This window comes from Poecilia latipinna, unplaced genomic scaffold (assembly GCF_001443285.1).
Source record: "Poecilia latipinna isolate Pla-1442-1.1 unplaced genomic scaffold, P_latipinna-1.0 Scaffold818, whole genome shotgun sequence".
NCBI lineage: Eukaryota > Metazoa > Chordata > Actinopteri > Cyprinodontiformes > Poeciliidae > Poecilia > Poecilia latipinna.
The window spans coordinates 39,266-54,329 of NW_015113434.1; the positions used below are offsets into that span (position 1 = coordinate 39,266).

The 15,064-nt window shown below is 36.7% G+C and overlaps 2 protein-coding genes across 5 annotated transcripts in view; both read left to right on the forward strand.

Moving 5' to 3' along the window:
- Nucleotides 1–1,949: 1,949 nt before the first annotated feature.
- tas1r3 (taste receptor, type 1, member 3) lies at nt 1,950–10,182 on the forward strand. The gene is made up of 8 exons (XM_015047280.1): nt 1,950–2,156; nt 2,263–2,563; nt 3,851–4,207; nt 4,986–5,402; nt 5,491–5,700; nt 5,794–5,914; nt 7,855–8,225; nt 8,697–10,182. Exons 1-8 carry the CDS (start codon nt 1,951–1,953, stop codon nt 9,297–9,299), a joined length of 2,586 nt encoding a protein of 861 aa, XP_014902766.1. The 5' UTR covers nt 1,950; the 3' UTR covers nt 9,300–10,182.
- Nucleotides 10,183–11,024: 842 nt separating this feature from the next.
- odad1 (outer dynein arm docking complex subunit 1) overlaps nt 11,025–15,064 on the forward strand; it is a 10,275-nt gene continuing 6,235 nt past the window's right edge. The window contains exons 1-9 of one of the 4 annotated variants that reach the window (XM_015047277.1): nt 11,025–11,141; nt 11,849–11,927; nt 12,035–12,137; nt 12,231–12,411; nt 12,499–12,624; nt 12,740–12,853; nt 12,977–13,044; nt 13,270–13,454; nt 14,108–14,242. In XM_015047277.1, the coding sequence (XP_014902763.1) occupies nt 11,861–11,927; nt 12,035–12,137; nt 12,231–12,411; nt 12,499–12,624; nt 12,740–12,853; nt 12,977–13,044; nt 13,270–13,454; nt 14,108–14,242 (979 nt within the window). In that variant the 5' untranslated portion in view covers nt 11,025–11,141; nt 11,849–11,860. The remainder of the gene's footprint in view (nt 11,142–11,848; nt 11,928–12,034; nt 12,138–12,230; nt 12,412–12,498; nt 12,625–12,739; nt 12,854–12,976; nt 13,045–13,269; nt 13,455–14,107; nt 14,243–15,064) is intronic. The other 3 variants (XM_015047276.1, XM_015047279.1, XM_015047278.1) reach the window with 3 other exon arrangements.

The window sequence follows — 15,064 nt, forward strand, 5'->3', positions numbered from 1 at the left end:
GTGATGATAACCATCATATGTAAATATTAGCTGACAGCGGATGAGGCTTTGTTGTGAAAACAACCTGGGGTAAGTAGGTTAAAGGAATCCACATCATGAGCATCTCCTTACAGATAACTACAGCGATTGTGTGAACCGCAGGCAAATGGCAAGAAAATTCACCGGAAAGATGAGCTTCAGCTGCTTACAGACACCGAATATGCAAACTTAGAGTTCCTCTGTCTTACCTTTATGAAATGAAAACTGGTTTTAAATTGCCTAACAGGTTAGAGTGCAGTTTTTAATGTCCTTCCAGAATTAAATCTCCACCAATTTAATTAAAATTCAAATGAGAGTAAAAGGGTCAACATAAGAACATGTCCAGCAAAAAACAAGTTAAAACAAAAACTGAAAGTAAAACTTTGTCTCACCGTGTTTAGAACTGGGGAGTACAAATTGGATTTTGTATTTTCCAGACATTGTAAAGGTGTTAAAGACACTTTTTTAGGTAAAAATTATATATATTTTATTTTAGTTTCTTTTGTTTCTTAGCTCAAAGCGCTTCAAAGTGTGTTGCATCGGCTCCAGCATCACAAAAACAGCAGGCAGAGCCCGACCCCTGCCAACAGATGTTTGTAAGGAGGAAAAAGACTTTCATCTCGTATTTACATCGGTCCTTCATTTGATCTTTCACTGACAGGCAGATGTATGCAGGCTTAGTATACATGGTGTAATTGCTTTAGCATTTTCAGGGGAGTTTCTACAGAAGTTGTGTGTTGCAGCCTGTAGAAGCGGGCTTATGTTTTGTGTTTTTGGTTGATTCTGCATTTTTGTACATTTCTGGGTTTTGTTGTTAGTTACTGTTTCTCCAAGTCTTGCGTTTCCACGCTTCCAGTGTTTCCCTGTTGTTTACTGGCTTCACCTTGAATCATTTTCTCAATCGGTCTCCCCTGGTTCTTATCAATCATCTGTTTCCTCTCCTCTGTATTGACCGCACTCTGTTTCTTTTCGGATTTGCTTTTTGTCTCCCTACTTCTTGCCTGTTTGTGCTTTCGCCTGCCTCCTGCCAGTGATAGGTCCTCTGCCAAGACAAAAATGAAATTTTTCCTCAATATTCGTAAATGTAAAAGCCTGGTGTGCAATACATTGTATCAACATTTGCCAGTGACACTTTGTAGCTCTCATGTTTCATGTCAAAGGAGAAAACAATATTCAAGAATTCAGAACAAATTCACTGGAAATGCTGAAGAAATGCAGAATAAATCAAACAGTAACTGCAGTCACATTCAATAAACCAGAACATGCATTCCAATGACGCTTGTCAGATTTAAAATATCTTAAAAAAGAATGACTTTCAAGCAGGTATAAACATACTTTTCATTAAACACACATTTTTTGTATGAAAACATTTCCATTGGCCTGATGTAATATTCTAATCTTCAGTGTCATTTTTTCATTAGTTTGAAGCAGAAGATCACAGAAATAAAAACTCTAAAACTTTGGTTTGTTTGTAATTAATCCATGTTCAGTGTTTCACTTTGTGGATTGAGTTACTAAAATAAATTGGCTTTTCATTTATGCTCTGATTCACTGAACATGACTAAAAATCAGGCAGATAAGTCACATTTTAATGCTGCTGTAGGTGCATGCGTTTTTTAAACAAAGAAAATGAATAGTAAATTATTGCACTTGCATAATGCATTAGTTGCAAAAGAACTATTATTCTTTTAGATTTTATATAGTCCTACCTGTACCTTAGAGCTAATCTGACGTTCAAATAATTTTCTGTTTGGAAATATATTCATATGTTTTTGTTTGTTTTTCTTGTTTGTGTGGCACTCCCTTAACTCCATGCTGAATGGCTGCAGGGGAATTACTGGTGAATTTGCATGTAGCCATATTTCTTGACACGCTGACACATATGTGCTCTGTTTTCCCGTCCGTCGCTGCAGTCTGCTGCGTATCTCCATCATGGCCTCTCTCTTGTATTTGCTGTGCGCTCTGTGCTGGACGTTCAGGCCGTGCTCCAGCGTCAGCTCGCCTGAGTGGTTCCAAAACATCACCACAAACCTCTTCAGCTTGCCTGGAGATGTAACTCTTGGAGGACTTTTTCCAATTAACCAGCAATCAAACAGCAATGGTCTCATTAGTGAGCCGAACAGCATCAAGTGTGAAAGGTAATGTAGTTATGAGAAATCATTGCTTTGTTTTAGATTTTTTTTTTCTGTTAAATGAGACCTAAATACATGTTTAAACTTAACTTGATTCTGATTTGTTCCACAGTTTGAATGAATATGGACTTGGTCTCTCTCTGGTGATGAAATATGCCGTGGATGAGATCAACGGAAAGCAGGATCTTCTGCCAGGCATCAAATTAGGTTATAAAATGTACGACACCTGCAGACACTCTTCAAACGTTGTGAAGCCCACTATCTCCTTCCTCACTGAGAAAACAACCAACGCTCTTTCTGTGGAGTGCAATTACACCGACTATGAAACCAGCATATCAGCCGTCATTGGTCCTTATACCTCGGAAATGGTGTCAGTCATCGGAAAGCTTCTGGGTTTCTTTCTGATGCCTCAGGTTTGGACATAAATGTATCTTGCATTAACTGGCTTTGTTTTTATTGTTGAGGAAAACAGTAGAAAACTTTCAAATATTTATCATATTTGTATGTCATTAAGTATTAATTTGTTCTCTTTTACAAAACAGTTGTACGATTCTTTAAATCTTAAGAATAAAATTACAGAATATACCATAGTTCAGAATCAGGATTGGATTTTTCTCCCAAACTATAAAGTGTGGCAGAGATTTAGCAATACTTGCAAGGTGATTAAGTCTTTTACGTTTGCACATCTAAATATTCTGGTTTATATCAACAATTTTGAAGAAAAAAATAAACCTTAAAACGTCATTAGGTCCACAGAATTTTTATTTATGTCTTCTAAAATACATTGTTTTTATATATCATGTAGTTTGATAGTGCTATAACTATCTGTGTCCTGTGCTGAGCACCGGGATCAACTTCAGATATAAACACAAAACAGAAACGCCACTTTTGTAAAAGAGCTTCATCTTTCTTGACAAATTTTCCAGTTCTGCTTAGTCCTGTTAGGGTTTCAGTAAGCAAATAAATGGCTGGAAGGGGATGAAGGCCTGTGTCACAGCCATGCATGCATGCATGCATGCAAACACTCGAACTGAAGGCTAATAGTCTTAGGTGCAAACGATCTAAAGTGCATCTCTGTGGACTGAGGCTGGAATAACCAGAGAAAACTCTTATTAGGTCCATAGTTAAGAATCAAGCAGGCGACCTTCAAACAATGGACTATATTTCACAATATAGAGATTCCTCATCAAAAGGTATCTGAACCGTTGCAGTTTTATTAATTTGTATTAGGAAGTCATAATTTCTATAGATACAGCTCTATACAAAAAAAACCTCCAAAACTTATGCCATTTTGTCATTATTTCTATGTCTGTTGAATCTGAACGCCCACTATACACTAAATGTAATTCATCTTATCCACAGAATCACTGTCTGTGTGCAAGTCATCAGAAATAGTTGCATTTTGTAAACTTGATTGAAAAGTGTTGATTAAAATGTTATGTTGGAACGAATGTTGAGTTTATTTCTGCATGCAAAATGAATTTGTTGCAAAATTATGGTGACATCTACCAAATTTGAACAGGCAATTTTGTCTCAAATTATCAAATTTAGCAAAGTCCTGGCAACATTTATTTTTATTTTATTGCATTAAAGTGCACAGTGTAAAGTTTTACCATAACTTTTGTTTTAAGGTCAAACAAACCATGTTGACTTCAAAGTTTATTCGAGATTGTTTCATAACGTGACTCTTTCTGCCCCAGATTAGCTACGGAGCCACCAGTGACAAATTCAGCGATAATCTTCTCTACCCATCATTCTTCCGCACGGTGCCTAGCGACAAATGGCAAGTGGATGCCATGGTCCAGCTCATGTCTGAGTTTAACTGGACCTGGGTCGCTGTGATCGGCAGTGAGGAGGAGTATGGACAAAGCGGTGTGCAGCAGTTCTCCAAAGTAGCAGAGAATAAGTCTGTGTGTGTGGCCTATCAGGGCCTGATCCCGGTGTACACTGACCCAGGACCAGCAGTCCGAACCATCATCAACAACATCAGAACAACAGAGGTCAAAGTGGTGATCGTGTTTGCCCTCCCAGAATCGGCTGCGTTCTTTTTTGAACAGGTTAGTGAAGAAGTGTGGAGTGCTGAAAGAGTGTCACAATATAATGAATAAAGAAATTCAGTATTTTATAGTTAAACTGGGAAAAATACATTTAAAAATTCATGAATAATTATTTAAATTGAATTATGTATTAAAATCAGGCAGTGATCCACCCAATTAACTTTTTAATAATTGCTTTGGAACCAGATAATTGCACACACTGTATAAAAGACATAACAATTTTTGTGCTGTCTGAAATCAGATAAACTTTTCCTGTTTTAGGTTTTCTATGACTATCAAAATAATTTAACCCTTTCATGCATGAATTGTGATCCTTTGTGTCAGGATTTTTTTTCAAAATTTCTTTTTATTTTCTTAAGGCATAAAAGAAAGGAAGGAAAAAAATTATATATATTTTTTTTTTATAATTTTTTTTATGGTTACAGTGGTCCATGTAATAATTTAAACAGCTATTGTAGTCTTTAAAATATACTAATGTCTTATATGTTAACATTCACATCAGGTCAGGTATTTGGCTTGTGAAACGCTGTGTAAGAGAAGTAAGTATCACTAGCCTCTGGTGCTGTTAGATAAAGCGAATATATCAAATGTTGAAGAAAAATTGTGTAGTAGTATTTTTTCATCATGTAGAATTGATTTTCTATTTCAAGTTTTAATCAATTAATTACACATTTTTATCAACTGTGGCACTCTCAGACCTCCATAAAGCAACAAAACTCATTACATTTTAAAGGCACATGCCGTATCGATTAAAGTCATCTCCTCTCATCTATTCCAGGTCATCCAGGAAAATTTAACAGGTGTGTGGATCGCCAGCTCAAGCTGGATAATCCACAATCGACTAATTTCTATCCCCAAGATCAAAGACATTGGCACAATCATGGGGTTTGTTGACAAGTTGGATAGTCTGGATTTACTGAACAACTACGCAGAAGCACTTCTCAGAAAAATAAGCGAGGAAAGGGAAAAGAATGCTACCATACAACCAAAGTCTCATGATCCTGACAATCCATGCCCACAGTGTTGGTACCTGTCAGCAGCTAACATCACCCTGGTGAATGACCTTGCAGTGAAGAGACTGGGCTTCGCAGTGTATTCTGCCGTCTACAGCGTAGCGCAGGCACTGCATACGTTGCTTGAGTGTGATTCAGCTGGCTGTAACTGGGGACCAGACTCAAAAATCTATCCCTGGAAGGTAACATTGGTTAAAAGCCCGACAGCTGACTGAGCACAGCTAAAAATTAGCATGTTTTTAAACATCTGAATTACATCTGGTTTTGCAGCTGTTGGAGGTCCTGAGGAATACTTCCGTTAACATAAATGGCACAATTTTAGAGTTCGACGAAAATGGTAACCCAAATGTCGGGTACAAGTTGTTGGAGTGGACCTGGGAGACCTCAGGCAAAGTTGCCTTCAAAAATGTGGGAAATTACTATCAAAACAAACTGTTCATCAACGCATCTCGCTTTGAATGGCACACTGAGAACTCAACGGTAAATTCAGTTACTTCTTTGAAATACTTAAGTCAACTTATATGAAAAAACTGTTGTTTTTTTTTACTTTTCTTCTCCACATAACTGTTTCAGGTTCCTCTGTCGACCTGCTCAGCGCAGTGTGCCGATGGCCAGGTTCGCAGAGTCAAAGGCTTTCATTCCTGCTGCTATGACTGCATTGACTGCTTGGCTGGCACGTTCCAGGAAAATAAAGGTAATGTGATCGGCCATGCTTCTGTTATGTAAGTGAGTAGATGTACATTTTAGGTAATGGGAAATTGGCCTTCTTCAAGATATATTTGTGAAAAGGGAAATTACATGCAGAGGTTTATCAACATGAAGTGTGTTGGCTAATAAACTTCATTAATCTACCAAAATTTTATCAGAAAGTAGATTTATTCTCTTATTATTAATTTAATAGTATTTATATTAATATTTACATTAAGTAAAAGAAAAGTCACCAATTAAGATTAAACACAGAGTGAAAGAAGTCAAAATATTAACAAAGCTCTTATCGGTTGTACATCAAGAATTAAAGAAGTGTCTTTGAGTCGACAACTGTGAGTTCTGATATCAAATCTTAATTCGAATGAGAAAACAAAATGGAGGAGGAATTTTAAGCATCTGAATAAACTTTGATTTGTCAGCTTCTCATACCAGAACCAACAAAATCAAGCAGGAAAAAGAGACAGTGGGTCAGACGCAGCTGTTTACTTTCTTTCTCCAAGCGACTTGCGTTTTTGCTCCAGGGTTCTTTCACCCTTGACAGAATAGATAGTTGCGATTTTTTCTGCTCTAGCTTTGTTTCTGTTGTTTCGGCTCAGTTTATTCAATGGGGTTGTGGTTCCCCACTTTGGACGTGGCTTTGAAGCGGGCTTACGATAAAAATCTAAAAGGGGTTCAAATATTTACATGGGGGTGCTGAGCATGGAGGCACTATGGATGAAAAACAACTTCAAATAAAAATTTGATGAACGTATAAAATGAAGAACAATGGTGTGTGATCGAAGGCAACTAGACTTCTCTTGTTTCATGAAGATGTTTCACCCCTAAACAAAGATACTTCTTCAGTTCTGGACGTAGCTTTATAACTAGCAGTCAGAATAATCACACAAATAGGTGGCCTTCATCGTCTCCCAGGAAGGTTTTACATCAATTCACGCCTTGGGACGTGTACTGAAGTAACTCACATAGCATCTAGTTTGGGTCGTCAAGCAACAACAACCCAAACACTGAGCTGAATGGAGGGTAGGGTCAATGACTCACGTGTCATAATGCCCCGTGAGTGATATTAATTAATGTAATTGGTCTGACTACTATATAGAAACCTTTTACTTCCAACCCATGTTTAAAACTAAAGAAGCCTTTTGCCACAAAGACATCTTCAAGAAACAAAAGAAGATGTCAAGTTGCCTTATGCCTGCACATTTACAATCACACAATGCAGAAGAACATTCGAAACAAGGTGAGGGGGATTCTTGCTCTTGTGTCGTCGCTGTGAGAGTCTCAGAGCTCAGCAGATGTTGGGGAGGGAGTCATCATCAGATGGTGGTTGTCCAATCAGAGGAAAACTTTGAAAAACGTACAGTCATGTCAGATTACAGAACCAACGAAGGATGGATTCTATTATTTCTTTTTGTCATAATCCTTAGAGAGAGAGAAACTATAAATGTCAACAATCTGTTACTGTAGATAAAATTATATCCTTACACATTGAAGGTTTCAAAAATAAGAATAATTAGAATTGTAACTCTTTTAAATAAATTCAGAGGGAAATTTGAAAGTTAAACAGATTCAGTATTTAAGATTAGCTATTAAATAATTCTGAATTTTGTTTATTGCTCACAAAGTTTGCAGAATTCCTATATAAACACAAAAAAACATTAGTAAACATTGACAAGAATTTTGACGAAATTTCTCTGGACATTACACAAGGAGAGGTTGTAAACACTACATGAGTGGGATACTGTGTTAGATTTAAAAGGTTCAGCAATTGGTGCTAATGGTTGAAAAGTCATATTGAAGACGTAAATGCATCCCACAGGTCAATCCGCTATCAGCAAAAACCATAACTTCTTTCTTTTTTATATAGTTCCTATTATCTTTAACCATATTCAGACTATGATCAAGTTCTGTTTCTTTTTCTGTCTCTAGACGACATCCAGTGTGCCAAGTGTCCTGAACGTCAGTGGTCCAATGATCGCAGTACTAACTGCACACCCCCCATTTTTGAAATTTTGAAATGGGACTCAACTGATGCCCTGAAGATTATACTGGCGGTTCTTGCGCTGCTTATATGTCAGGTGTCAGTGGCTGTCGTGTTCCTGATCCACCGAGGAACCCCACTGGTGAAGGCCTCAGGGGGAGTCCTGACCTTCCTCGTTCTGCTCAGCTTGATGGGAGGCTGTCTGAGTTTGTTTCTCTTCCTGGGGGAGCCTGACGATGTGGTGTGTCGTCTTCAACTACCACTCATCACTATTTTCCAAACTATAGCCCTCTCCATTATCTTGTCTATCTCACTGCAGGCAAGTACTTTCAGGTGCAATGCTGCACCCAAGTGGCAACATCTAGAAACTACATGAGCACAAGAAACAATGTGGTTTGCAAATAATGACATTTTTTCTGGATTGCTATATTTTGTATGTTTTAAAAATAAGTAATAAAATAATTATCCAATAGCTTCAGAAAATAACTGATGGTAAAGATAAATACAATAATAATTTTCATTCAGGAGATTAGCTGATTATTAATAAATAGGCTATCAGTGCCGAAAGTATGATATTTCTACTACCTAAACATTTTGCGGATGTTTGTTAAAATAACATTGTCTGAGAATAACTTAATCAAAATATTTTTGTTTGTTTAAGTTGGGAAGGCATGTCTCCTCTAACTGCCTTTGCAGTTGTTTCTTTGTCAGATTAAGTCAGGTAGTCACAAAGGGATAAACTTAAGAATTGAACATTTTAATTATAATTCAAACTCTTCTTTTCAAACAGATATTCCTTGTGACAGAGTTCCCAAAGAAGGTTGCTCCCCACCTGCGTACGCTCCAAGGCCCTGGAAGCTGGCTGTTTGTGCTGATCTGCTGTTCTGTTCAGGCTGGACTGTGCGGCTGGTTTGTTCAAAAAGAACCCTCTCTTACTGCGTATAAGAACAATATGGAGATCAATTTCATGAAGACCTTTTTGCCATGCCCTGTGTCTCCAGATAAACTTGCTGTCATGCAAGGCCTCAATGCTGCCATGGCCCTTGTGTCATTCATGTCCACCTTCATGGCAATTAAACCTCATCATCAATACAATCTTGCCAGGGATATTACCTTCTCCACTCTTATCTATTGTGTGATTTGGGTGATCTTTATTCCAGTCTATACAGGGTTAACAGCAAATATACTCACTGTGTCAAAGAATAAGTCTACTGTTCATGTTTATTTCACTCTGGCAGGTAACTTAGGGCTGGTGGTTGCTTATTACTTCCCAAAATGCTACTTGCTGTTTAAGAATCCTGATTCCAACACTCCAGAGTACTTCTGTACTTTCTTAGAAGGCGTCCCACCAACACCGCCCCAGGAGGAGCCACAGCCACCACCAGCCAAATAAGCTACCAACCAACCAACCAGCCAACCAACCAACCAACCAACCAACCAGCCAACCAGCCAACCAACCAATCAATCTACTTCCCTACCTCTTTACCTACCTGCCAACAATCTGCCTACCTACCTACCGACTGAACTCTATTACCCTGTTTATTTCACCTTAAATGTTGCCTGTAGGTTCATCTGCAGAGTTCAGCATGTGAGTTACACTTATGAAAAACTCCTCTTTCCAAATGCCTAATGATGGAAGAAGTGCATGTTCTGACAATCTCAGTGGAAAAAAAAAGGTATGATGGTGCAACCAGCAGTGGTCTTATTTATTCACTATTAGAAACTGAGCTCTGCTAAACATTAATAGTGCAAATTTTCACAAAGGCTTCACTTTTATGAGAGAATACCTCCGGAATTGCATGATAGAGAGGATGTAATAGCTTGTCTGTAGTCCTGACCTCAACCCCATAAAATCAATAAAATTAAGAAAATAATGGACAACTCTGACTGACCATCCTCTTCATGAGACTGTTTGGGAAAACAGAGTGTCTTCAGACAAAGGCTTCTTCAAATTTGCTGTAACAGAGACTGTTACAAAATCTCTTTCCTGCCAATACCAACACTATTTTCAATAACTCTTTGAAGAATTTGAATTAATATGAGTTACAGCCCACTAATATGTTTTTCTTTCAGATGTTAAATTATTATAATAATACATTTCAACATTGTAACATATTTAGGTAAAAGGGATTTTGAGAAATAGAAACTCAATTTTCCTTTCTTTCTGTGCTTTCTTTATAATGTATGAACTATACACATGCTCCTTTTTGTTGTTTTTGTGCAATAGTTACATTATGTACTTCAGACTGATTTTGTAAGGTAGTTATTTTCTAAGAAAACTGTCCTGTTCAAATAATTTATTAAAAAACATTTATGCAAACTCTCTAATAATTGAATTATAATAAAACATCACTTTCTCAACAAAAAAAAATCCTATGTGTCCTTATTTCTAAACTTTGTGGATGAAATTTAGCTTTTTAAATAAAGGCTAAAAGCTAACTGCTCACCACAGTTCATCCTGCAAAACCCTTATAATAGCTATAAATGGTAAACAGAAAACTATGATCTCAATGTGATCAATGTGATCTGAAATCTTTTTGTGCCAAGTGTGAAATTTTACAATAAAAGAATTAGTGGACCGGTTTCTGATATTTAGCTTTTATTTATGTATTTTTTGTTATTTAGCTTTCCTTTCTCAGATTCAACACACATTCATCACATTTAAAATGGAAATGTGCTAAAAATGGTCACATGTTACATATAACTCAATGTTAGCAATCTAAATGTTAAATCTAAATAATATTAGACAGTATTAGATGCACATATACAAACATGGATATACAGCACCTACAAATTCATCTGAAGAACATAAACTTTGCCCATTTTCTTTTTGGAAAATTGCTCAACTTCAGTTTGACTGGATGGAGAAAGTTTAGATTGAGGTAAATCCATAAATGTATTTTCTTCATCCACCACAAAGGCGAGCTAATCTAACAAAATACAACAAATCACGAACCGTCTGTTGTAATTACAGTTATTGTTCGTAGATTAAAATGATAAAACATTGAGAAGTCAAAATAACTAATCTAATAAATCAGGGAGGGAATCATGGAAGTTAACAGACATTGATAGCTGTGCCTAACGCCTGACAGTCGCAGCGCAGGGAGAAATTAGCCCTTGTTGCATAGCAACGGTTGCTGTTAACTTGTTAACAGCTGCTGCTTATTTCGGGGGAAGTTTGTAATTTTTTGTTGGTTGTTGTTTTTAACCTTACTTACGACCCGCAGCTATTAAGGTAAGTTTTCTTTCTCTTATCTATTATAACACTCCCACTATAACATGACTTTTATATCTTGTACAACAGCTACCAATGGTGTATGTTGCTCTTGCGCCGTTAGCATAACTAACCGCAAATATATCCTCGTCGAAAGAGGCTAATGGCTGAACCGTTGTAAGGATATATGTTAAATGTGAAACAATTTGGATGTTTGGTATGCATTAAAATAAGGTTTTCTCTTTCTTTTTTTAAATAAGTATTTAATAGACAGCTTAGTCACATTAATGATATTCTGCAAAGAGCTGAATGCATGGGAAAACAAGTGTATTTAGCCAAATGTCCAACTTTCACTATTAATGGTCATTTTTCAAAGATATACATTTCCAGTCAGAACTTCATATGCTCTTATCATTTCCTTATACTATTTGAACAGTTCACTTTCCAGGATAAGCTGATTCTACATACAACTGAAAAGATGAAAAAATATATTGAGTTTGATACAAATAGGCTAAAAATTGCACACACTAGCTCAATGTTATATGCATCCACTCTCTAAAAAGTTATCCCTGAGAGATCCTATTTCTCTTGAGTAGCATGATTGCTTCACATCCCTATGGTATTGTTACCTTAAAAATGTAATCTTAGTTAATGTCAGAGTAAAAAGTTAGTTGTGTTAGATTTGACTGTATACTAGTATTTTAAAATATGTATTTTTTCTAAATAAGCTCATCACAACAATGGCCCAGGGAAGATCTGTTGTGAGTGGACGTCCGGAAAATCTTGAGATGGATGCTGATGAAGTGGGTATGTTATTACTTGATATATTGTAATTCAGCAATAAATGCTAGTGTTTTCTCAATATTTGTTGTGTCACACAAAATACTAAAATGTTTATCTGATATTTTGTCAAGCAAAATTGGAGATTGCTGAACTTCAAAATCAGTACAGGATCATGAAACAAAGAGAGCAGCGGGGTTATGAGATCCAGGCTCGGGAGCAAATCCGCAAGCAAGAGTGAATAAAGAACAGAAACGCATTGAAATCTGATTGTCACATCTGTGTATGTTTCATTTATCCTCAGAAAAATTTTTTGCTATCCGTTTCTAGAAAGGAAATTGGGAATCTGCTGAAAGAACGAGAGAAGGTGCTTCAAAATCTTAATGCCTGCAAAAATTTGCCTCGTCAACAGCAGGACCGTGAGGAGATCCGGTCTCTGATAGAGCAAAACAAAGAACTAGACATTGAAATGGAGAAGGAGAGGGAATGCCATAAAAAGCTGCAGACAGAGGTTTTTTTTCTCTTCTTATTTTTTCATTTATTTAGATTTTTGGACAAACAAACCACAATTTATGTCACTGGTCTGTGCTGTGTATAGATATTGAGCATGGAGACGAGATTGGCAAAGATGAGAAAAGGGGAGGGCGGTTGCAGTCTTTCCCAAGGTGCAAAGGCACGGAAGGTCAAGAAAATTATCCGCGACATGGAATCCAATGTGAAGAGAGTAAGTTACAAAAAATATAACGATTGAGACTGGTGACACAAGCTTCCAAAGGTTGCTGTCTGTATGTTTTTCTTGTCTTTGACTTCTTCAAATATTTCATATAACTTGTGTTCAGGCTTCCACTCAATTCAGTAGTCTGATGACCAAAAACAGCCAACTGAAAGAGGAGCTGGGCACTCTTTGTATAGAACGAGAACATTTCCAGAAACTGCGCAATAATTTAGCAAAGGTTAGAGAGCATGTAAATTATTTAATCAAAGATTAGCAAAAAATATATTTGTAGTTTTATGTATTTTGCAGTGTATCTGACACTATGTTTTCTTCTTCTTCTCTGATATAAAATGTGCTTTAGGAAGTGCAAAAAATCCGTAAGAACATTGAGGAAATGACCAGGCTGTCCACTGCTGCTTACGATATCAGGTGATGATTAAATGAGGTGCTGTTTAAAAGCCCATCTAGGGACAAGTGCTGCGAATTAGCTGTTGCTATTGCACTATGACGCAAACATGGGACTGCTGTTTTGTTCAGTTTGTGTATGTCGATGTGTGTCTGTCCCTATCAAATAAACTTAATAATAATAATATTTTAGTGTGTCGTGAGCAACTCAGGGTGAAGTGAAGCTCATTTTTGTAATCTGTACTAAAGGCAGGAGGCTCTGGCCAGGATGAAAATGCTGAGAGAGAAGGCAACGAAGGACCTGATTCAGTACAACACTGAGATGAAAGAACTTGAGAGGATTATAGCAAACGAGTATACCCTGAAGAACTTCATAATGACCAAGTGCAATGAGGAATTGGGGCATTTCGATGACAAAATGGGACCAGGACAATGTAGGACCATGCTTTCTGCTCAGATGACTCTGTGTAGTGCTTTGAATTTGTTAATGGAAATGGTATAATCAGCACTTATTAATTTAGCTTTTCTTACTGCCATTGAGAAATAAAAGCTTTATGTAGCTTTCTACACAAAGCTAGAAAGTGCCTTGCAAAAGTCCCTGGACTGAAACTTCAATGTATTTTATTGGGATTTTATGTAATAGACCAATACAAAGTGCAAAATACAAGTGGAAGAAAACTGAAACATTAATTTTAATGTTTTAAAGTTTGATGTACATTAGCATTAAGACCCATAGAGCCAGGTCATTATTGAAATATCTGTGGCTGTCGTTAGAACTGCAGTTCTCTAGCGGAAGTCCAGTTTGCTGTTTTAACTGCAAACTGGACTTCTTACAAAATCCTAAAGCTTGTGGTTGTGTTTTATAGTAAATTTAGTAAATTTTTTAGTGTGCTACTGAAATGTTCAAGAAATGGCTGGTAGCTTTAGTTTTACTGTTTCAGTCAAAATCTTCTTATATGCATTTGTGTGTTTTATATGTATATAGGGGTATTTCTATATCCTTATAGAGGTAGAATAATTTTAGAACCTGAGTAAAGGCACATTCTCCGTTGATTCTGCTCAGATTTTGGTTATTTTTGTTTATAAGTGCCAGGTGCGATGACCCTCAAGAGGTTGCTCTCAGGAGAACAGACTGTGGACAACTTGAAGGACACGTTTGAAAAGCTACAGGCAATAATGGGCGAGGAAAACCTGGACCAGCTGGTCAATAGTTTCATCGAGGGTGAGATTTTTATACTTATCTATTTTTAGAGACAGAACTTCATACAGTCTGTTTTACTGAACAAATGTAAATATTTTTTATGGTTGTCTGTTTCAGTTCTGAGCCACAAAAATAACTTTTCAGTCATGCTTGCAACAGGCTTCCTCACTTAAATAGGCACCACCATGACATTATTCACTCTTTATGCGATGATGTGAGCAAAGCAGTGCAAAGTCTTGATTTTCTTTTTTTTTTTTTTTTTTTTGGCTTTTCAAATGTTTTTAAGGCATATTAAAGCCTTTCAATGTTTTCTTTGGAGTTTGGCATTGTTTCAATTTATGTTCAGTCCAAGCTGAACTGTTCATTCGGAAAGGTTTTGTTATGGCTACGACTGTTAATTCTGACCTGCAAATCAGTTCAGACAAAAAAGAAATGACAAAAGTACACTCCACCAACCACTGATTTTTACTCAACTCAAAGCCAAGTTAATTAAAAAACATCCTGTTTAATGATGTATTTTATCATTAAAATGTATCAGAATTTTCACTTTTATTACATTTAATGAACAGGTGGAAAAAATCATACATTTCAGGATTTTAGCACCTACTAGCCATTCTGAGACAAACTGTAGATTTCAGTCAGATCAATTGTTTGGTGCATAATTTATTTTCTTAACAATTTTCCACATTTTTAAGCCTCCATTGCCAGATATTCTGTCTTGGTCATGCATATAATCTAGAGCAGTGGTTCTTAACCTTTTTTGAGGTACCGAACCCACCAGTTTCATATGCGCATTCACTGAACCCTTCTGTAGTGATAAATAAAATATGATTTTTTTTTTCT

Bases quoted from the DNA above. Each gene is read 5' to 3' on its own strand.
- tas1r3 (XM_015047280.1), top strand. From the start codon at position 1,951: ATGGCCTCTCTCTTGTATTTGCTGTGCGCTCTGTGCTGGACGTTCAGG. The intron at 2,157-2,262 runs GTAATGTAGTTA...TTTGTTCCACAG, and splicing joins AACAGCATCAAGTGTGAAAG to TTTGAATGAATATGGACTTG. The intron at 8,226-8,696 runs GCAAGTACTTTC...CTTTTCAAACAG, and splicing joins TCTTGTCTATCTCACTGCAG to ATATTCCTTGTGACAGAGTT.